The sequence below is a fragment of the Papilio machaon genome, chromosome Z (assembly GCF_912999745.1).
Source record: "Papilio machaon chromosome Z, ilPapMach1.1, whole genome shotgun sequence".
NCBI classification, from domain to species: domain Eukaryota; kingdom Metazoa; phylum Arthropoda; class Insecta; order Lepidoptera; family Papilionidae; genus Papilio; species Papilio machaon.
Window position 1 is genome coordinate 1,499,086 of NC_060016.1, and position 24,690 is coordinate 1,523,775.

The 24,690-nt window shown below is 33.6% G+C and overlaps 1 protein-coding gene across 1 annotated transcript; it reads right to left on the reverse strand.

The window, feature by feature from the left end:
• Positions 1–2,380: 2,380 nt before the first annotated feature.
• On the reverse strand, positions 2,381–24,427 carry LOC106715933 (chondroitin sulfate proteoglycan 4). Its single transcript, XM_045686006.1, has 25 exons — positions 24,024–24,427; positions 23,764–23,900; positions 23,473–23,619; positions 23,075–23,218; positions 22,579–22,760; positions 21,916–22,123; positions 19,576–19,731; positions 19,100–19,327; positions 18,625–18,915; positions 18,057–18,254; positions 17,101–17,207; positions 16,252–16,387; positions 15,231–15,406; positions 12,484–12,643; positions 11,188–12,393; positions 10,933–11,114; positions 8,677–8,830; positions 7,678–8,172; positions 7,242–7,437; positions 7,015–7,170; positions 5,076–6,934; positions 4,662–4,900; positions 4,018–4,153; positions 3,581–3,740; positions 2,381–2,764 (listed from the first exon to the last, which is right to left on the reverse strand). The coding sequence occupies exons 1-24, from the start codon at positions 24,076–24,078 to the stop codon at positions 3,642–3,644; spliced, it is 7,047 nt and encodes a 2,348-aa protein (XP_045541962.1). The 5' UTR covers positions 24,079–24,427; the 3' UTR covers positions 2,381–2,764; positions 3,581–3,641.
• Positions 24,428–24,690: the final 263 nt, after the last annotated feature.

Here is a 24,690-nt window from a genome sequence, read left to right on the forward strand (position 1 = left end):
ACTAATAAACTGATCGAGGTATTCAATTTCAGTCTTTAGTAAAGAACACATATTTAAATTAATTGAAAAGTCTGATGTTGACTTATTTGGCATCAAAACTTGAAATATAAAAATATTGGTTCGATCTTACCGCAGTACAAATTGAATAGATCGTGTCCACAATCCTGTCTGCTGTGAAATACACAGACAATGCGTGAGCCTTACTACTCACATATTCCCATGCAGAATACACGGCTAGGTCCACGCTACCCTTGATTCGCGAACACTGGTACGACTTTGATATCGACTCAACTTGCTACGACTACAACAATTATCACGGTAACGATCTGACATTTTTCTCTTTGCATTTATTTTTTACGAAAATGCAAACACAAACACAGAGTGAGCAAAGTGGATAGAATCACGTGGATCCTATCCCACTTCTGATGTAAGATATTTGATGCAAAAGTATTTTAAAAGAATTAAACTAACAGCGAAATAATGAATTTAACTCTACTTCATAATAATCCTCGCTGTAGTATAAACTCAAACCGAACGTAAGTAAACAAAAATGTCAGACGTTCCGCAATGACGGATGGACAGAGACTGCCTCGAGCAGCAGCGCATACTTCCTTATAAAACCTTTTTTTTTGTGTGGCTACCCTCAACAGTCCTAACAATATATATAATATATATATATATATATATATATATATATATATATATATATATATATATATATATACATATATATATATATACTATACTAGCTGTCGCCCGCGACTCCGTCCGCGCGCAGTTAAAAAAAAATACTAAATGGGGGGGGGGGGTATGAAAAATAGATGTTGGCCGATTCTCAGACCTACTCAATATGCTCACAAAATTTCATGAGAATCGGTCAAGCCGTTTCGGAGGAGTTCAAGTTCGAACCCCGTGACACGAGAATTTTATATATAAGATATATGTAATGGAATATGATGTAATGTAAATCTGGAATTCATGAATATGAGAGAAAATTTACAAATATATAATACATAAATAATAATTGTATTTTGGATAATAAATAATTCATATAACCTTTATTATATTACGAATAGTTAGCAAATAGATATTTTACAATATAGGCTGAGAATTATTATACAAGTGTTCGGGAAAAATGTTTAATAATTATATGAAAGAGACAACATAGACTATATTATAGTTATAGAGAGATATAAAGGGAAATTTATCTCTATTTTTCCAATGAATGTAGGCGAAAATAAAGATACAATATTTTTTTTGTAATTAAATATTATGGAATGTATTAAATAAGTTAATCACGGTTGTAAATATTGAGAAGTCCAAGGGAAGGGGATGTAGGAGGATTTTTTTTAATTGATATAGGGAAGATATGGGGATGAGGGTTTATGTAAGAAAATTCAACATTAACTTGTATATGTTTACATTAATTTAGAATATAAATAAAATTATTACATTTAAAAAAATCAGCAGAAAGTACACGACTTTCTTTAAATATATGTACGTGACAAAAAAAATGGCGTTATTACACTTACATACTAAAATATTAAATAATTTCAGTACCAATCAACTTATTTTCAAAATCTAAAACTAAATATTCTAATAATACAATGAAAGTAATACATTTGTAAATTGCTAACAAACTATTTTAACATGTGTATAACTATTTGGCACGTGATTTGGCAACATTTAGAGAAAAAAAAACTCGCTAAATGTTCGCGAATTTACTGTATATATCGACAGAGATATTGCCATCTCTTACATTCCCCTTAAAAAGTAAGAGATAACAGTATGTGTCAAGTGTAACTTCACTGATTTAAAAATCTGTTATTTTCACTATGTCTAATGCCCCACCCTGCAACTAATTTGCCTCAGAATAAACCTATCAAATCTAAAAGTAGTACAAACTAACATTTCTCTAGGCGTTCCATTTTCAATTAACAAACATCTCACATTGGCAGTATTATAGCCATTGCCAAGTTTAAACAGTCTAGGAACATATAGTCAATTGCTTTTAAACTCGCGTTTTACTTCGCGTTTATACTTAATTCTTTAAAAAGTGACCATTAATATTGTATTTTAGTAACAATTTATTAATTCTCTCACATAAAATTGTAAAAGTTGTATCATTAAGTACATTATTTTTTAAGTAAATAGATGAAAATTCGTACATTTAATTATATTTATTATTAGAAAAAAATTATATTTATAATTCAATTCAACAACACGTAATTATTGCTTTGAAAAATCATCTCATATATGCTTTATTGGTGTTCCATTTTAATTAATAGAAATTAGATATTTAAATTTCAAAGTATTAAGAAGGTACATTTTATTGTAATATAATCGTGAATTTCCTCTGCAAAAAAACACTCGTACAAAAACATATTTGTCCACAATCCACAGTATGTTTTTATAAAGTTGTTTCTACAGTAGAAACACACGTTAAGAGACGTTAAATATGTTCCATACCAAATTATAACGTAGAGTATGTTCCAACATATCTTGAACTAGTTAACTGTTAAACTCAAAAGTGGTCTTTAAATGTGTACTAAGGGACGTCTTTAACGACTGTGAGTGGTAATAACCATTAAGTGATTTTAAATGTAACAAAATAGAATGTCCATTTGTTAAACGGTAACTTCGCAAATGACGTGTTTCTTAACGCCATAGTTGCTAAGTAAAAAAGGCGTAGGAACTAATTCAGGCCGACGACGAAGCTGACTCCGGTTTAAAGAAAGGAAATAATCATGCCCGGCTCCTGGTGCTAGAATTAAAAACAAAAAATAGTTTATTTTGTAAACAGTGAATTCAATTGTGTAATTTTTTTTTGTCTTTAGATTAATACTTATGCATTTTGGAGAAAAAAAAAGTAACTTAACTTAACCTTTTGTGAAAGGACAATGGGCAAATTTGTATGGAGTCTGGGCTAAATGCTCAACAGTGATGAAAGCCATGCCATTTGAAAGATTATGGGGTGTTATTTAATTCATACTATGGCAGCCATGTCGAAATCGAGTGCGAACATGGTGTTTTCGAGCATTCAAAAATATAATAATTACTATGGGAGTTAGTAGCATTAGCGTGTTGTGTTTTATATTTAAGAGAAAAAAAACAATAATATTTTAATAATATACAAACATCTGTTACATTTTTGTTTCGGTAAAAAAACAAAAATGTAACAGATTTTATTAAATATAACAAATATTATTGTAGTTCGAAAAAATGTTTAAATCTATGTAATAAATGATAATAGAGCAATAAACAAACAAACGTGTTGTTTTTTTTCTCTTAAATATAAAACACAACACGCTAATGCTACTAACTCCCATAGTAATTATTATATTTTTAATGCTCGAAAACACCATGTTCGCACTCGATTTCGACATGGCTGCCATAGTATGAATTAAATAACACCCCATAATCTTTCAAATGGCATGGCTTTCATCACTGTTGAGATCTTGGCCCAAAATGCCCATTGTCCTTTCAACTTTAAGTTATAAATTTTAGTTGAGTTACTTATGATTAAAAATGTATTAGTCATAGATACATTATTAAAATAAAAAAGTGTAGGTATACGTACGATGCGCACGCGCAGAGGGCAGCGTACGCGCGTGTGTCGCAGATGTCAAGGGGGTTGCGGGTCAGACCCAGTATTGGTTGCGGCGCAGCATTGGGTTCGCTGCAACCGCAACGCCCGCATACGCTGATTCACTCGCCTCATAGTTGCTCCATTCTTCCGCCTGCAAATCACATGTTGTGATAATTCTTGTAACTATAAAGTTCCTAAAGAAAACCTGTCAAAAGATGTTGCCCACAACCTAGAGTGGTAGGCAAAGATTATGGACCTCCATTTGGCACTGTCCTGACATACCTCTCTCGCTTCTTCTACATTCATACATCTACGCATACATGCAAGTCAGTTTCGGGTGCTCTTAATACTCGTATCATAAGAAAAAATAATAATTTAAGTACAGTTTAAGGAGTAATTAATAAAGATTTAACTGAAAAATAACTCACATCAGCGCCATATGGGTATCGTGCGTTGAGGTCCGGTGGAGCGTCCGGCAGGGGAGTTACTTTGCAGGCAACGCTGCCTGCGGACGGCAGTGGTGTACTTGCACCTGTCGTACCTGACTGCTCTGATGGTACGTACCTAGAATAATTAGTAAATTAATCACTAGAAATTTAGGATAATATTGTTCAGAATGTTACAGTGGTAGATCCCGCAACAACAATATTTGTTTGGTGCACGAATGGGCCTCGCCTGGTGCAATACCACGACCACACAAAAGACTGGCGTCAAGTGGAAGCAATTCCAAGTACAGTCTGATGAGTGTGGTACCGGAGGCATAATTTTAGTCGGGACTTAGGAAGTGGATTTGGCGGAAGAGGGGACGCATAGGAAGGAGAAATATCCTCTTTTTGTGCGTCCCCTTTTTCGTTGATTAAAGGCAACGCATCTGTATTTGCGGATGTCTATGGGCAAAGGTCGCCTCGCTGTTGTGGCATCCAGGTGGCAGTTTGCTCGTTTGCCATCAAAATTTTACCAAATAAAGTACTATAATAATGACCATTAGATGTTTACCACAAAAACAATTAGTCAGAAAAATTAAAAAATCTCTATAATTCAATTAATAAAAAAAATATTTATAAGTATATACCGTTTAATTGGGGGTGTGGCTTGCGTAGGCGACGGCATCAAGTGTTCCGGTGGGCGCGGCAGTGGTATAGGCGCAACTGCACCCTGACCCTGGCCGTGTATCTTCACAAGTGCGTTCCTCTCTCGAGACAAATATCTCCGACATTTGATCAGACCTGCTATCACTATGATAGCCAGCACCACGCCTGATAGAGCCATCACTATCATCATGTAATACGACATTGATTCACCGTTGTTTACCTACAAAAAAAAAAGATTTTAGGTTATATTGTGTACAAATTTCATAAAGAATAAATTAAGAAACTGTGATTAAATTCAATTAATAGCAGTTGTTCAGATTATTTGTTACTTTTTACTATCGTGTTTTTTTTTTTTTGGAAAATTGTTATTTTCTTTATAGCATTGATTGACTCACCAGAACACCTTCGTGACTCTCAGGGTCATTAGGTCCGGGTAAATTCTTCTTCGATCTACTACCGATTAATATCTTGACATCACCAGCTGCTGGTTGAAATATCGATGCAGCTAAAAGGAATCGAAAACTATCCTCGTATCCATTCAAATCGGTTATTTTCTTCTTGGTAACAAAGTAAATGACGCCAGCTTTCACGTCTTCGTGCGTGAAATATGTCACTTCCCTTTCTCTAGCACTGGTCTTCTCTCCAGAAGATCTGATAATCTTTTTAACAGTTCCATATCTTGGCTTCTTTATGATTGTATACACCGGATCGCTGGCAGTCAATTTTGCTAATTCAGTAGCGTCCATGATGTTCAAATTTAGCTTCGCTTTATCTCCATCTACCTTCAATTCTCCAAGTATCATCAGAGGCTGAACGATCACCTCTATAGCGAAGGGTAAAGTTGAATTTGTATTGTGCGCATACGCTATTAATTCAAAACTATCGTTGGCAACTGTCATGTCGTTCTGCATATAAATGACAACTTTATCCATTAAATCTTTGTGTGAGAAATAAGTGACCGGACTCCTCCCGACATAGATCATTCCATGCAGAGGTTGTCTTGTAATATTATACCACACTTTAGATTTCTTAGCGTTCGTATCTACGTGTATTTGTTCGTTGGTGACGGTAGCCACATTGGAACCTTGTTGTAGATAAATAGGATGAAGAGATGTTGCATTCAGAATCACTTTGATCACATCTATTGTGAACACGGTGTAGGTAGGTTTGAATTGACCGTCCCATACTCTGAAGTAGAAAGTAGCAGTTTGTAACATTCCGGAATGTTCGTAAACCACGAGACCGTTGTTTATATCTTCCTGTGAAAATTTGTTAATAGAATGAGCGTCGTCCATCGATTGGTTTTTATCGAGCATAACTATTCTGCCTTGAGTCGGTCCGCTAATTATGTCGTACAATATGCCCGAAGGTTCCGTATCGGCGTCTTCTGTCGACAGGTCGTTTTTGGTGATCGTATAGTTTTCTCCTTGAACTACTTGTATTTGTGGGGTGTCCGTCAATAGTCTGAAAGGTTGATCGTTGACGGGCACTATTGTTATAGGTATGGTGACGTTACAGAGGAGGACGTAATCTGGCAAGAGGTACAGAGACATGTCTATTTTGTCTTGTAAGGTATCGGAGCCGTCGTGTTCGTAGCTAACGACGCCCGTCTCCATTTGAGCTTGCGTGAGGGAAGACATGGAAGGATTGAGTGCGCCATGTGCGGGCTGCGACCATTGCCCTTCCACTTGCGGCTGCCTCACGCCGGCCTGACTCTCGAGATAACTTATCACATTAGTAACATTTACAACGATAGGCACTTTATCACCCTCTTGCACTTTTGTTTGCGGTATATTCACGTATTTAGCGAGTCCACCAGACGACACTGATATGTCTATATTGAACGTTTGGTCGGTGATCGATTTCGCGAGAGCGGCTTCTATGCTAAATACGAATGAGTCGTTCGTATATAAATCGGAGAAGGGATGAGTGTGTTCGTAATACACCAGAGTATTGTTGATGTCTTCTTGTGTGAACATTTTAATGGTTCTGTGATGGTTGTCTCCGTTTAGCATGATAAGTCTGCCGAGATTTGGTGCTCGGATCACTTTGTACGTTATGGTTCTGGTGGGGTCTGAGCACTTGGCCATTAGAAAGTAGTTGTTGAGAGGCTCTCTCATGAGTGGGAACACGCGCAGGTTGTGTTTCCGCACCAGTTTTAATGAGACGGACTTCGTCGATATAAGAAAAGTGATCTTTGACAGTTCGTGAAGACCATCAGTGACGTTGAATATCATTTTTCCTTTGGTACCATCTGAAAATAATAAACAGTCACCTTTAGCTTTTTCTTTACTGTTTCCTTTTACTCTCGATACACAGAATTATAATACATACTTGTATGTACGAAGATGACTCGTCCCCTGTCTATGTCTGCCTGTGTGAAGCTGTGCCGGGGGGTGTCCAGATCGTGTTTGAGAGCGATATAACCTGACAGTATGTCCACCACTCGAATTGTTACGTTCTCAAGCGGTGTGTCAATGTCGTTCACATCTATAATACAACTTATAGTTGAAACAATCAAATAAAAACAACTTAGAAAGGTGAATGAACGATTAACTTACATAATTCGTTCCTAGTGAATGTAAATGTGCCACCTTCCCATACACAGAGACCGGTATTCGCTGCCACTATTGGCGTCTCATCATTCACTGGAGATATGTTCACGTACAAGTAGAATGGTTCACTTTCCTTTCCACCTTCAGTTATTGCGACTAACCTGATTGCGTCACTAGATTCTTCTGAACCATCGTTTACATACTAAAAAAAAAAAGATTAGTTAGAATCCAATGGTTTAAAAAAATATGTTAAAAGACGTTATTGTAATAAATGTATAAAATTTGAGTTGAAAAATATTAAATTTATTTTTTAAAAAATATATAAATATAGAAAAATTAATATTACTTTTGATATATATCCTTATATACAATTAAAGTAAATAGAAGTAATCTTTTATAATAATCAATCATTATTTACTTTGAAAATGTATAATTTCCTCACCTGTATATTTCCAGAATTCAATTTCAAAACCGGCAAAAGTCCAATATCTTGATCACCCATTACAATCTTACCAAACTTTGGTTTCTCAATCACTTTATAAGATACAACTTTCCCGCGATAATATTCTGTTATCGTTTTAAATAAACCCGGCTTTAAACTTACAGCTTCACCTTCCACTACTGTTAGGTTTAAAGATCTGACATAAAAATGTTCAGGGATAATTATAACGGTCAATTCAACGCCTCTAAGCCATACTATTCCATTAGTAACGTCCATTTTTATCCTATCTCTGGTACGATTTACACCTGATTGTACATATGTTAATCTGTTTACATTTATAATAGATTGATCAAATACTCGAGTGTGAACTGGCTCTTCGTTGTAATTCTCCAGTTCAACTGTGCCCGGAGTAGATGTAATTTCAAGCCAACCATAGTACGGACCTTCTGTAACTTGATATAAAATGTTTGATGGCTCTATTTGAGGATGCATCACCTAAAGAAGGATAAAAAACAAACAAAAAATAAAGCAGTGTTGACGTATTTTTTTTATTTTAAACCTATAGAGAAGGTAGATACTTGTCCCATTTACAAGAACTATATTTAAATACTTGATTCTAATTTTACTAATATTATAAATACGAATGTTTGCATGGATGGATGGACGGATGTTTGTTTGAAGGTATTTTCAGAACGGCTCAACGGATCTGGATTATATTTGGTATATATATATAGAACAAAGTCTAAAAGAACATATAGGCTACTAATTAAGTTTTGTTTTTAATTCCGCGCGGACGGAATCACGGGTGACAGCTAGCTAATTAATGTTATTCTTTTAATTTAAAAAATGCAATTACTTCGTAGCAATCAATCATAATTAATAGGTTTTGAAACATAATTCTAATTAAGCGATTAAAAATTGTAACATAGAATTGGAGTAAAATAAACACATTGTGTTATACAAAAATGAATATTTCTGAAATATTCAATGTGTACATACCTCTAAAATATCTTTTGTTATATTAACACTAGTTGATTCTTCGACAATCAGTGGTTTATTTGTTGTCACTCGTAGAGGCTCCCAATAACTAGATGGAAATATCTTAATCGGATATGAACCCTCTCCAAAAGTATCCAAACACATCACTTTAAAACTGTAAATAAAAAATAATATTATAAGAGACTATAATTTCTTAGCAAATAACGCTATTCTTCTAAAATAACGTTATAGTTAGAGAGGCCACGACCAAAATTTTTGCCCTATCGTTTTACGATGAAAACTGTATAAAATCGATAGATTTTTTGCTTGCAAAAATACTAATTTCTGAAATTTTCTACGTCACGTCTGACCTGACCGCATTTTTGAAGATGTCAAAAAACTTTACCGAACTGTTTCATAGTAATCTGTCTGATTTTCAGAATGTAGTTGAACGATAAATTTTGGTTACTGAAAACACAATTTTCAGACACCACAAGTGTCACACGTACCCAGGACACCATTTGAATAAATTAAAAATGAGGTAAACAAAAAAACTATAGCAAACCGTCTGGAAATCTTATTTTCAAGTGAACATTGGTCAGTTGATGCGAATTAATCATTTTTCAGGAGAAAGTGTGAGCAGCTTATGCATTGAAACCATTTTGAACGTGTTGAAAGATTTTACCGATATGTTCCATAGCATTCTGTCTGAAAACTGTTCTACATCATGAAAAGTTGCCTGGATGCAAAAAAAATTATATCAGACAAATTTAGTGTCGTACTTCAAATAACTTTTCGAGTCAGAAATTATAAAAAAATCGTATTGTGGCGTATTTACATCTGTTATACAAATGAATAAGCTGCAACTCGCAAATTCTTAGATGATGATCGATAAAGAGCTCACTCGAAACCATCGAACTAAAATTAAAGGACATTGTTCATAAATAGGACAAAAGGAAATTGGGATAACGTTTGAAAAATAGTGTTTATTGAAAAGTGAGCGTCGTTGAAACCGTTGCTACTCGTATAGTCAGAACAGCTGATGGACGCTTGCGCTGTAGCTAGCCAGGGATAGGGACGTAGCAAGCACCGCACGTTACCGCCCGACTCACAAACGTTCTCTTCGTTTTTGGACTTTTTGGTGACATTTAAAATGTCTGAAAACGATTTTTTCATAAGTCTGGCAGCCATACAAAAGATTAAAAAAAATGAACCAAGCTGCTATGAGACAGGTCGGGTAAATTTTTTGACATTTTCGAAAATGCGCTTAGGCCACATGTGACGCGCAAAATGTCTGAAAACAATTTTTTTCGTAATAAAATGACAAAACCTATGTACATTTTTATTATCAGACATATTGTGATAAAACTGTTTGCCTATTTTTTTTAACGTAGCAGAAATGCCCCCCCCCCCCCCCCATAAAACTGCGACGTTTCTAGCCGGTACTGCGCACTTAGCCGGGTTCAGATTCATCTACTCTAACGGTATTATACAGTTTTGGACGTAAAACGATGAGACATGGTTTTGGTCGTGAGCTCTCGTGCTATTATTAATAATGTCTGAAATAGATGACGCGAAAAGCTTTAAGATTTTTGAATCCCTTTTAAATAAATGCAGTATTTAATCTAAAAAAAACTAATAAAATTGAAGTGTCTTTATTTTACATATAAAAAATATCTATTTCTCGAATATGACTACATATATTCGCTGCAAAAAAATCAATATTTAAAATATCCTGTCTGCCTGTCTGTCTGCAATCTGCAAAAGGCTTATTCAAATTTGACAGGAATTTTACTAGTGTTGATTTTTGAGAAGATGTACACTACCGGTTTAGTATTTACAAAATATTAATTCATTTAAATTATTTGTTATCATTAATCAGTTATTTTAGTGAGTTTGTTTAGTGAGTTTGTCAAATGATAAGGTAGGACAGCGGCGTCCATGTTGTTTGGAATAATACTGTATTAGGAACGGAATTACTGTTGAGGGTAGTCTCACAAAAGATTTTATAAGGAAGCATGCGCTGCTCATGGCAGTCTTTTTCCATTTGTCATTGCGGAACGTCTGACATTTTTGTTTATTTACGAGCAGTTGAGTTTATATTATTGCAAGGACTACATAGAATTATAGTTCAAGTCGTTATTCCGGCGTTAGATTAAATTTTTAAAATACTTTTGGAATTTCATTATACTAGACGGCTATTTTTTTATCGATGACAGTAGAAGTGTGTTAATAATCTTGTAATTAGAAATATAGAATTGGTTTGTGAATATATACCGGAAGCAATCACTCGGTACGCTGGGCTCCGTATGTCTGTAGGCAACCCTGCCAGCTGCCACGTCAAGTTGTGTGAAGGTAGACGCGCCTACACCTTCACCTACTTCCATAGTACCGTGCTTTGGCTCCTGTGTCACCTCGTATCGAATGTCTTCTTCGAGGCAATTCATATTTGTATCCACCTGAATTTACAGGAAAAATATTAAAAAAATGGCTATTTTGATGAATACGAACCAAAAGGAAATGAAAAATTACCTGCATATCTCTGGTGGTTATCACAACAGCCTTGCCATTCTCAACGATCGATCCATTAGTCGGATACATCCTTATGAATGGAGGAGACGCTTGTATTTCCAAGTTGCCGTTGACATCGAACAAGCCGTCCGATATCCAGAACGCCATTTTGCCATATTCCTTGCCTTGATGTTTGAACAACACTAAGTTCTTGTTGATGTCATCTTGTGAAAACTGAGCGATTTGCTCCGAAGGGTTGTCGGCGCGAAAGATACCACCGTTGGGTGGGTCTTTTGTGAACCTCTGGACTGTATAAATGATGTCCGACGGCCTCGTATCCAAGTCGGCGTCGGTGTAACTGAGATCTCTCGCCGTTATGAGTCTCGCGCCGCCGTGAACTATGTGGAAAATATTCTCATTGGCACGGACCGGACTGTTATCATTCTTCAATATAATATCTATGTGGAAAACGCCGACGTACTGAAAGTCTTCCGGCTCCGGGCTCAGAGCCATGAAATGGAAGGAGTCGTGTCTACTCTCAGAATCATCGTGCGCATAATATACACGGTCAGAGTTGAGCTCTTGCAGTGTAAAATATGTCGTATTATCTCTGATCACTTTGAGATTGTCATTGATAACTTCGATCTTGCCATGTTTCGGTGCATGGGTGATGTTGAACAACAAATTGGTGACGGTGTCCGTTCGGAAGTCGAGATGGCTAGCTGGTATCGCCATTCTGGAGCCTTCCATGACTTGTAGCCTCTCTAATGTAGTGTGCAGTCTACTTTGAGAGTGGTCCGATGTGAGATAGCTCGGTGTATGTCGTACTGTCATCACTCCGGTCACATTTTCGCATTCGTTAGCGCCCACGACGAACGCGAACTCATCATGTATATGTGAATAGGCCCGTCTGTGCAATCTGTACCATAATTGATCTGTGTCTATATCTTGTTGGGTGAAAGTACCATACATTAAAAGATGGTGTTTGCCCGACGACAGATGCAGAATGCCATATTTAGGAGGCTTGAGTACCGTATACAAGATTCTATCTGCCGATAGTGGGATCGGTCTGGTTTGGAATCGTAAATGCAGAGGCGATATGAAAGCTTCTCTTGTATTATTCAACACCAACTCTTCATTTGTAGATTGATACAATTCAAGTTTAATGAAAGTCATTCGAAAATCGTAAAGAATATTTGTTCGTATCGCACCCACTGACGCTTTGAACTGAAAAAAAAATATAGTGTTATTTATATCAGTAAACAGAACCAGAAAAAAAAATTATAAAGCAATATATAAGAATTATAAATAACAAACCTTAAACTCGTCATGTGAAGGATTGCCCAACAGATGCATATACCGTACTCGACCAAAATTGATCATTTCACTCGTAAAGGAGTCCACAGTCTGCCAAGTGCCATCCAACACTCTCAATCTCTCCACAACACCGAACTGAGGCGGCTTTACTATATCATAGCTGAAAAATAACATATAAACTAATTTCTAAACGGTAAAAGGAATAAATAATATAAAATTCAGTTGATAAAATACACTTCGTAACAAATAAATGACTAATAAAAATAATTGCCACACTTAAAATCGTTATTTGTTAAGCGTGAGCCTAAGTGAGCTATTATGAGTGTTTTATTAAATATATCATACATCTTGGCTGCAACCCTAAAAATTCAATTGAAGAAGAAGAAAGAAAGTTTTTTATTAACACAAAAAGATTAAACCAAAAAACAATAACCTTATACTAACATAAAATTACACATAAATGAATAATTAAACTGGATATTAAGTTACCATTTAATTTACCAATTATTTTCTTAACATATATAGATTATTTTATTTACATCATATATATATGGAATTCATAAATACACATCACAATAAAAGATAAATTGGATTTTTCACCTACAGATATCATTAGTCAGTTAGATTTGAAGCAAATCTTACGTTTGTTTCAAGATATCAACAAAACGACTTAATAAATTTCGATTAAATTTGACATAGAGATAGAACATATAGGCTAATAATTAAGAGACGACAGCTAGTATATATATATTAGGGTGTTTCAATAAAAAAACTTTTTTTTTTTTTAATGGTGTCGAAAAGTTGAAAGTACACATAAAAACAAAAATTTTAGCTCCTAGTAGAGCCCTTAATATTAATATTAAGGTTTGCCTCTATTCATTCGTAATTTTTCTATTTAAATAACACGGGAAAACTTTTTTTTTATTTTAAAATTTTAATTACTTTGGATTGGCTTGTTTGCGCTACATCTCAAAGCAAGGGTCTATAGGAAATTTCACGCTCTACAAAAAACGTCTGATGGTCAAAGTTCCTCAGATCAACTGTTTCAAAGATATCTGCGATCAAAAATAACACTAATCAAAAATTTCAAATATTTTCCAATAAAACTGCAAAAAAATATCATACCCTATATTTATCTTATTTTTTTCTGTAAAATCACTTGAATTTTGTTTGCCTGAGATGGTAATTTTTTTTTTTGCTCATTTACTCAATACGTAACTCACAAAAAGCACAAATACATAAATATAAAGGTTAAAAATATCAAATAAATGATTTTTGGGTTTATTTTATAGCAAATTTATTTTATGTGTCATAAACTTCATAAATTTTTGTAAGAAGAAAATGTAAAGTTCCTCATTACATTAACTAACCAAGCACTCATCATTGCATTTTATTCAAAATAATAAAAAATTTATGTAAATATTTTAAATCAATTGAATCAACTATAAAATTTGATCAATTTTTCCATTCAAAAAATTCGACAGAGCTTTATTTAGCTCTGTCGACAAAAGTAGTATAATCGTTTGATCTGAGTAGTGTAGCTAATAAGCTCTGTGTTGGTAAGACTGGCCGTTCGGTACCAACTTCACTTTGTTGCTCTGCTTTTAACGCTTTATTATATCTTCTCGTCATTGTCTTTCTTCATTGATACTGATTGTTTTTTAAATCCGTTATATTATTAATTTAATTTGCGTAAATATATTATATATAAATTTTATTACTTGTTGTTGAATATTGTTTTTTGTTATAAAAAATTGATTGTTCAATAAAATTTATTAGTATTCGGTGGAAAATTAAATAAATTTGTCATAAAATAAACCCAAAAATCATTTATTTGATATTTTTAACCTTTATATTTATATGTATTTGTGCTTTTTGTGAGTTACGTATTGAGTAAATAAGCAAAAAAAAAATTAACCGTCTCAAGCAAACAAAATTCAAGTGATTTTACAGAAAAAAATAAGATAAATATAGGGTATGATATTTTTTTGCAGTTTTATTGGAAAATATTTGAAATTTTTGATTAGTGTTATTTTTGATCGCAGATATCTTTGAAACAGTTGATCTGAGGAACTTTGACCATCAGACGTTTTTTGTAGAGCGTGAAATTTCCTATAGACCCTTGCTTTGAGATGTAGCGCAAACAAGCCAATCCAAAGTAATTAAAATTTTAAAATAAAAAAAAGGTTTTCCCGTGTTATTTAAATAGAAAAATTACGAATGAATAGAGGCAAACCTTAATATTAATATTAAGGGCTTTACTAGGCGCTAAAATTTTTGTTTTTATGTGTACTTTCAACTTTTCGACACCATTAAAAAAAAAAAAAGTCTTATTATTGAAACACCCTAATATATATATATATACACTACACACACACACACACATATATATATATATATATATATATATATATATCTCTCTGAAGAAGAAATCAACTTTAATAAATCGAAATTAGAACACGAGCTGTATTCGAAGAGACTTCTTGTACGATGTATGTCTGACATTGGTCATTCTGGAAATATGGTTCGTAGCTAAAGCATTGTTTGTTGTACATGAGCCTGTGAATCAATTATAACGAGTTGAGAAGTGATAAGCAGTGTATTCCTTGAATCCGATATTACCCACAGCCGCCCACAAGTGATCTCAATCAATAATAATTCTGATAGCGAGCCACCCCGGCCGTTATATATAAGTAGTATATAATTGCTAATAAAAAGATAGACAGTTTATTTGTTTGAACACTCACCGAACTTGGGCATTGCTCTCTTCAGCGTTGGTTGCAAATGTTAAATTTTCAGCTGTGATAATTGCATATGAATTATGTACTAATTGCAGACCCGTGTTGTTAACAAGACGCACTTGTAGAGGTACAATTGATATACGTAGGACACTTGGACCACTGGTTTCAATACCATCTGATACCTACAAAATAACAAGGAACAATATTAAGTGATAATTTTATTGCTAACTAGCTTTTACCCGCGACTCCGTCCGCGCGGAATAAAAAAAATGCACACAAGATAAAAAAGTTCCTATGTCCGTCTCCTAGTTCTAAGCTACCCCCCCCCCCATCAATTTTCAGCTAAATCAGTTCGACCGATCTTGAGTTATAAATAGTGTAACTAACACCACTTTCTTTTATATATATAGATAGATAACATAAGCTTTACTTTTATGGATTATAAAATGGACAACTAAATGAGAATTTACACAGTAATTTTTCAAGACTATTATATTAAATATATGTATAATGTATTTCTAGCATATTATTATTCCTCAATCTTACTAATATTATTAATGCGAATGTTTAGATGGCTAACTGGATGGATGGATGGATGGATGTTTGTTTGAAGGTATCTCCGGAACGGGTCAACAGATCTTGATGGAGACATTTGGCACAGGTTATGACATAGTCTAGAAGAACACAAAGGCTCCATATTGCTTTTTTTTAAATCCGCGCGGACAAAGTCACGGGCGACAGCTAATTTATATATATAAAAGAAAGTCATGTTAGTTACACTATTTATAACTCAAGAACGGCTGAATCTATTTGACTGAAGATTGGTGGGCAGGTAGCTTAGAACCAGGAAACGGACATAGGATAATTTTTACCCCGTTTTCTATTTCTTTTTTTTATTCCGCGCGGACGGAGTCGCGGGTAAAAGCTAGTACTTAATATAATTAAATTTTGATTGAAATTCTAAATTATATTTTGTGTCTATACATTACATATTTAATGACAATAGTTTTTTTTTTTTAATTCTTACCTGTAACGTCAATCTTAGGGATGTTTTGTTCAGCTGCTTATCCCCACTTGAGCCGTGGACATATGACACAACGCCCGCATCAATATCATGCTGGGTAAAAGAATCAACAGGCTGACCTGACATTTCAATATGACCACTGAAATTAATTAAATATTTCATTCAGAAAGTAAACAATAATAATGTGAAAAAAAAAAACTGAAAGGAGGGAAAAAACAGGAAAATATATAAAATAAAATAATAAAATATATAAAATATATAAAAAAACAACATGCATGTACATATTAACAAGTATAAAAAATCAAAGATCCTATTAGATTTGCAATGCTGAATGGACAAGGCTTTCACACAGCATTGTGCTTATTACTTTTCAGAAATAAGCGCTGATATTCTGCATAATTTTAACTATAATTTCATTAATATTTTGACTAATATTGTTATAAAATAGGGTAAGATTAGATCATTAGTCCGTACTCTTAAAAATTATGACACTAGTTTGATTTGAGAGAAACCATTAGGCTAAAGTATATCTAAGAATATAAGAATCTGGCTAGAAAACCGTCAAATTATTAATTCATCAGTATATTTTTAAATTACGAGGCATTTAGATAAATTAAATACTATTAATATTATAAATGCGAAAGATTACATGTACGGATGAACAGATGGATGGATATTAGTTAGAAGGTATCTCCGGAACGACTAAACAAGTCTTGATGAAATTTGGCACAGATATAGTCAGGTAGAACACATACTAATTATGTTCTAATTCCGGACATAGTCACGTGCGAGAGCTAGTTTACACTATAAATTACATAATTTTAGTACAATCGATTTTTATTCATAAATTACCTGCTCGCTTCATTCTTTCCATGTAACACAGTGTACAGTAAATCTTCGGGCGCTGTATCCGGATCTTCAGCTTTTAGTATCTCCGATGTTATAACTTTACGGGTACCCTGTACAAATTACATTTAATAATATTGCGAATTTATGTATGTTAAAAATTGAGTTAGATTTCTAATGTTTTAGTACAATAAATCATTTAAAAAGTGACATGCCGTGCTATATATTTCATATACTATATAAGGTAATGTTTAAAAAAAACAAATAAAACTAAGGATTAAGTTAATTATTGCAAACTAAAATATATTTGAATTATTTACCATGCATATATGGAATTACATTGAAAAAAAGATAACTATTAATATAGTGGAATAAAGGATCTTTAAAACTCTTTGACTAATGTATGGCTTTATTCAAAACTTTTATCACGCATATATCTTTACCTAATTCAGAAGACAAGAACTCTCGAAGCTGTCAAAGATTTTATTTTTATTTTCAATGATAAAAATAAACAACTAATACTCACTCAATGTTAATATGTTAGATGCAGTTATTCAGCAGGTTTGTAGCAAACAAAGCATGCAACTACGATAAGCAACCCAAATAAACAAATCGAATCGCTTTGCCGCACTGAAAAGTAAAATTATAAATAAAAAAAATAAACATTGCAACAACTGAAAACAAGATAAAACAGGCAATTTCAAATGATAACAGAATACTTTTTTTTTAATGTTCATATTTTGAAACAAGAAATTTTTTTTTTTTTAAATATTTGCAAGATTTACAAAAGACAGCAGCAAATAAAAGTCCACTATCTCTGCCTACTCCTTTGGGTTACAGACATGATATAATAACCTAACCTAACCAAAAAAAATGTTAAAAGACTAATAATTGACTGTAATCTATTGCTACAAGGTTCTACGATTATCGGTTATCTTATATCAATCCAAGTAAAACCAAACCTGTGTGAGCCGTAACACTTTCCCCGGGGGTAGGTTCAGTACCGGAGCATCATTGACTGGGGTGACATTGACGTGAAGTGCAAACGCATGCCGACCTTGAAGGTAACTGGGTAAGGTGAACCGAGCTTCCGGCACCAGCTCCATTTCCACCACTATAGCATCCTGATGGTTTTCGGAACCGTCATGAACGTAGCGCACCTAAAGAAATAGTTATTGTGTTAACACGGTTTTGATGTATAAAAGTGAACTCGCCACGGATCAAAGTATTAAAAATCTTTCGATTTTTGACTGATTAGAACTGTTTTCGTTCTAAATGGTGAAAAAGATATTTTTTAGTTAACGCTGTCACCTCACTATATGTCCCAAACGAGAGGCACTGAGCCTACTGAGCTGAGAGGTGACTATACCATAGTAAAACATACTATCCAAGTGCGGTTTGGTTGACTTCACACTTGAGAAATGTGCCCAACCTTCTACAACATTAGAGAAAGTTACCATTTTGTCTATCCCCATATTCTTATTACATATATAATCTTGAACTTTTTGACTGTAGGACAAAAAAAAATACCTTATCTCTCGACAAATCCATGAGCGTAAAGAACTGTTTCGATTTCCCTTCGCCATCGATATAATTAGCATACTGAGGTAGATTCCTTTGCAGTGACAGATCAACTGCGATTCGTCCGTGCATTGGTGACTGAGCTACGTGTAGTACCACACCCGATGGCCTCACTCCATACTTGTGATGATCCAGTACCACGTCTATATTCTGAGTTGTTATCACCGCTACCCCACCTTCTTGTACTGTCAGGGGGTACAAGGAAACTAATTCCAGTTCACTACTTGATTTTGAAAACACCTGGAGATAAAAGAAAAGTTTATTAAGAAGTAAACTACACACTTACTACGAGAAAGTGTATCTAGTAATCCGCAAACTATGCGTTAAATAAGAGAAAAAAAATACTACCCAGCTTTTCATTTGACAAATATGCACAACGTGCCCCAAGTTAAATGCCATTATAATTATCATTTAAAATGCTCACCTTATACTTTTCAGCGTAGTCAGGGTTTATACAAAGTTCGGAGTCACATTTACATGTAAAATGGTCCAGGCCATGTTGTTCACAGACGGCGTTGAGCAGACAAGGTGGGTTGGCGGGGTTAGCGTGGCATGGGTACCACCAAACACATTTAGGGCTTACACCATATGTCACCACTGCATTTGGTAGGCCGTACAATTTATCATCCACTTCAATAGGTTTGATGCAACCCTGTTAATATAAAATAGAAATATTTAACAGTCCACATTGTTATCTTAAAATGCGAAGCCTCTTTGATCTAGAGGCTTTATATTAAAATGAAATTTCTCAAACAGATATGGGATCTCCCACTCTCAGAGATGTTAAGTGCTCACTAAGAGTGCCCTTTAGTATAGTTATTTCATACGAAATAACCACTAAGTGGCTCTATTGATAACCACTTGAGCACACATTACATCTATTAGCTCAATTATACTTACCATTATACTAGAATCGGCAGCCTTGATGCCTTTAGCGAAAGCACGCTGTCGTTTCTCACTCTCTATCCCTCCGAGATAGAATGAGTCGGAGAGATCCAGATACCGCATACCCCCGCTTTCTATCCGAGTACTCATCGCTATATTGTCCACTGATAGCTGAACAAAATAAAGAAATGACTTTATTTAAATATACATATTAGTAAAAGACCTCTTTGCCTTTTACATATGTAAAACTAGTCAGCGCATATCTTCGCAAACGTTTCCTATTCTCTTTGATCAAATCTTTTCAATAATTTTCATCAAAAGATGATCAAGATGATTCCACTTCAATATATCATATGTTGGTACCGAGGCGTTAAGTAATAGTCACGTGATTGACCAACTTAAAAAAATCTATTTTTTATATACATAGTTTTTATTTGACCTACTTCGAAGAGAGACTTTGAAGATTATCAGATGAGATTAAATCTTGCATACTATTAACATAGCCAGTAAAACACTTAAATTTCGCAGTGTATAGAAAAAAAATAAACGGGCATGTCGAAAAAAAGTTGAATTAATGAGTTCAAATCAATGCCTACAATTGTTAGGTATGATTAAAAAATTTGGATTTAATAGATTTCGCATCAAATGTTTTAAATTCTACTTACTAATATTATAATGTTTGGATGGATGGATGGATTTTTGTTTCAAGGTATCTCCGGAACGGCTCAACGGATCTTGATAAAATTTGGTATAGATGTAGAGCATTGTCTAGAAGAACACATAGGCTACATATTACGTATTTATTTAATTCCGCGCGGACAGAGTCGCGGGCGACAGCTTGTAGTAAATAAAGGTTAACAAAGAGATAAATATTATTTGCTATTGCCAATCATATTACTTTGCTATAGTGTAAAAAACATAAAAATATCAGGAAATTTAGGAATTTAGGTCGCTGAGCTTCAAAGTATTTTGACACTCTCTGATGGTAAATTGACAAATTATAAAAGCAATTGTTTTGGTTATATATGTATATTAAATAAGTAAATGCATAAGGCAGAGATGACGAACCTTTACGTATTAACATGTCATTTGTATAGAGAAAAATTAATGTCATAGATGTACCATTTTTTTTTCTGCAATCGCACTTTTTTTGTAATGCATAATACATTTTTTGATCAGTGACGTGACAAAAATATTTAGTCGCGCCATTGGTACCCCATTCCTGGCCTAGGCAAATATCTGTGACCTTAGATGGTTTTATTAATATTTAACATGTTCGTATGTATGTTTTTTATGCAATTTTCTGACGACCATATAGTTTAGTTAATGTCTATAAATGTTTGGCTAATATAGGTATTATCTTTAATAATTTTGCGCGTCATTATCCAGTATTATGATCATTCCAATAAAAAAAGGTATAAATTTCCTAAAGCACTTTTCAATTTTCAATAAACTCTTGATGCATTTATTTCAAACGGGAATAGTTTATTATAAAATACCGGCCGAACGAAAACTCTAATGAGCCTTCATTTTTAAACTAGGTTAACAACTAGCGCAACCGCAAGCCATGTTTAAGTAAAGATTGCATCTGCATCGCAACTCGTTATACTTATTATAACATTCTTGTCTTAATTTTATTCGCAATGCTATCTTAAAATAAGTTATTTAAGGAGACCCTTACTATACAAAATTACACTAAGGTGAACTTTAATGTGTGGCAGTTAAGCATAGAAATGAAATAACTCAAAATCAAAATAATATATCCTCTTTTAAAAAACAAGTCACAAACCTATCACATTATCTTAACACTTTACATGCTACCTCGTTTTTTTCTGGCATGTAAGTGAACTCGCTAGGCGATAGCGTGGCATTGAAATGGTTAACATTAAATTACGATCGCTACTTGCAACCTTATCAGAATATGATGTGCTAAATGAGAAAGCCATTAACACTTGCAACTTCGTTCTTGTTGACTTTTTATAGTCTTCTCGAAATTTCAAGGTAAAAGCAAAGTGTAAAGCAATTTCATTACACAAACATATGAATGCAAATAATGAAAATGAAAGCAAATATGATTGATACTTTGTATTATACACCTACTTTGTAATATACACGTACAAAAACATTACTTGAAAGTTTAACTAAAAGAAGCATTTTATTTTGGTACTAAAAATAAACAAATTGTGAGCGAAGGAAATAAATAAATGTGTGCAAAGATGAGGATTTTAACCTAAAAGTTAATTCCAATAATTTGATTTATCAATAGCATTTGTTAAATGTTCCATCTTGTCCTCTTTTCAATAAGATATACAAAAACTACACAAAATAAAAATAAAAATTCGCAAGCTATCTTACCTCAATAAGCGAGGGGTTAAACAGCAAATGTATCTTATGCCATTGGCCATCATTAACTCTGACTGTGTGTACTATCTGTCCTTTTGCCATTTTTACACGAACCACTCCTTCTAAGATCTCAACTGCTAAAAAATCAGAGCCACGCCCTCCGCCATAATTATACAGGATTATAGCATTTGGAGTTGTTGTTTTGAATTCTATCTGCCATCTAAAAACATGCCAGTAAAAATTCATATCTAGATTTATTGATCATTGCATCAATTAAAAATTAATTAGAAAAGCAATATTTAAGTACAAATCTATGTATATATAAAAGAAAGTCGTGTTAGTTACACTATTTATAACTCAAGAACGGCTGAATCGATTTGACTGAAAATTGGTGGACAGGTAGCTTAGAACCAGGAAACGGACATAGGATAATTTTTACCCCGTTTTCCATTTTTTATTCCGCGCGGACGGAGTCGCGGGTAAAAGCTAGTTTAATATAAGTACAAAGATTACAAAGTATAACTCTGGTGTTAAAATATTTTTTTTGCTTTATTTAAATCGGAGATTATAACCTCACTTCACAAGAACTGTCTAATTAAAACAATATTAAAAGTGTTTTGTGTTAAGATAAAGGTAAAATCTGAAAATGAAATTTTTCTTATAATGTTTACTTACCGCCCACCAGCTCTTGAATTAATTCTCGGTAAAATCAAATAAGCGCCTTCGTCAACAAAACTTATATCCGAGTTAATGTCGGCGTCGAACTCCGGAGCGCAGTTCCAAGTAACGCCTTCTACATGCACTGAACCACTGCGGCTTCGTGCTTTCTCAATAATCTTAACTCCGTTGTAGTATACCTAAGGAATAATATTATTATGGCAACCACAAAAAAATTACATATGCAAAGTGTAATTTTGCTAAAATGCATAAATTATAAAACACTACAGGTGTTACACTTCACTACGGAACGGTACTTTGGTACGCTATACAACATTGGCTAGCCTTATTTTACAATATTACTTCTCTTTTTCTTATAAATTTACGCCATGTAAGGAATTTGATGATCTTTTGTTTACTTAATTTAGGTTTCAAATCAAAACAAGGAATACAACATGCATTTATTTTGATAAAATAGTTATACTTTTAGGTTATTCAAAAAATTTTAACTTACATCTTCTATACATCCACGAAAATTTTCCATGTGGCCAAGAAACAATTCAGAGAAGTCACCTTGTCCACCAAGGAATATACCAAAGTGTATGTTCAGTTCAAAAAACCTTCCAGGTAGTCGCTTTTTCACTGTACTTTCATCAATCTAAAAAAATGATAAAGATTGCATTAAAAATTACAACTTTGAAATATGAGGGGGGTAAAATATTGGCAACACTGTTTTATATTTATCTATATATTTGTTATAAAGATAATTGTGTATAATACAATAATATATTGTTAAACTTTAATTAATGATCATGGATAATAACAATATCTGACTTCATTTTCATACTAAATAATTATATTGACATGGAATGTTATGTCTGAAATCATACAACCAAACTTATTAATACTTACCTTCATTGTGAGATTTGCTTCCCTTCTAATAATATTGACATGATGCCACTGAGTATCATTTAAATGTATTCCTTTAGGTGAGGAAAGCTCACTTTCACCAGCACCAAGGTTTATATGCAGTTTTAAACGGCCACTCTCCAGACGAATCTACAATCAAATAACATAAAACTAATAGTTGCTGTAATAAACAAAGCAGTAGCCAAATGTAAAATATTATCAACAAATATATTAGATGCTAATATTAAGTCTATGCTTGCACAGCAATGAAAAATCAAAGTTTAATCAACTCACCATACAGTAATCAGTTTTTCCAGCAGCAAGAAGAAGTAAAGCATCTGACAAATGGGTGCGGAATTTGAAGCTAATATCTGTGGCTCCTTTGGCTTCTTGGAGAGGATATGCTATGTAACTTGCTCCATAGAAAGATGCTGCACAAATGTTTACTTTACTTTAACAATTATACAAACTATAAACATAAAAACTACAGCAGTACAAGGTAAGGATAGCAAGTTTAAACCAATGTAAACTTGTGATCGTTTCGTTATACTCACCTTTATCGTAAGCCAGAACCAAAGAAAACAGTGACACAACTAGAAGTAGCTCCATTATCAAATCAATTTAACTGTAAGAAGTAACCGCAATACCGACTCGAAACTCAATTTATTAAAAATATGTTATGCTTGAATAAGTGATGGAAAAGTTTGTAATCGTATGTTGTCAAAAATATGAAAAAATGGAGACATGTTCAAATCCAAATTCACAGTGAGGCTGGAGGCGTGGCGTTACACGGACTTTGTGTTACAAACCGCAATTAGTTTTATTATACACTAAGTAAATGCATTTTTATGTTAAAACAACGCAATATTTGAACAAAAACCAACTGTATTGCAAACATGGATACTGTACACATAACTAATAATAATAATAAAATCTAAGTCTAAGCTAGTTTGTTATAAATAGCTTGATCGATTTGATAGTTTTCATCCTTTGTCAAAATGACATCATCAGTGGAAACCAAAGAGTACGTAATACTGATATACCACCTGATAGTAAAAGTTTTCGAAGTTGACTTATTTTTAAACAAGAAAATGTTTTGATGTCACTGTATGATTATTAATACTATGTGTTCGTATTTGTTTAAAAATTAACTTTATCAAACGTGCGTGTATACTTTATTGATAATAGAAAAATAAAAGTTTTCTCAGAGCAAGATTTGAG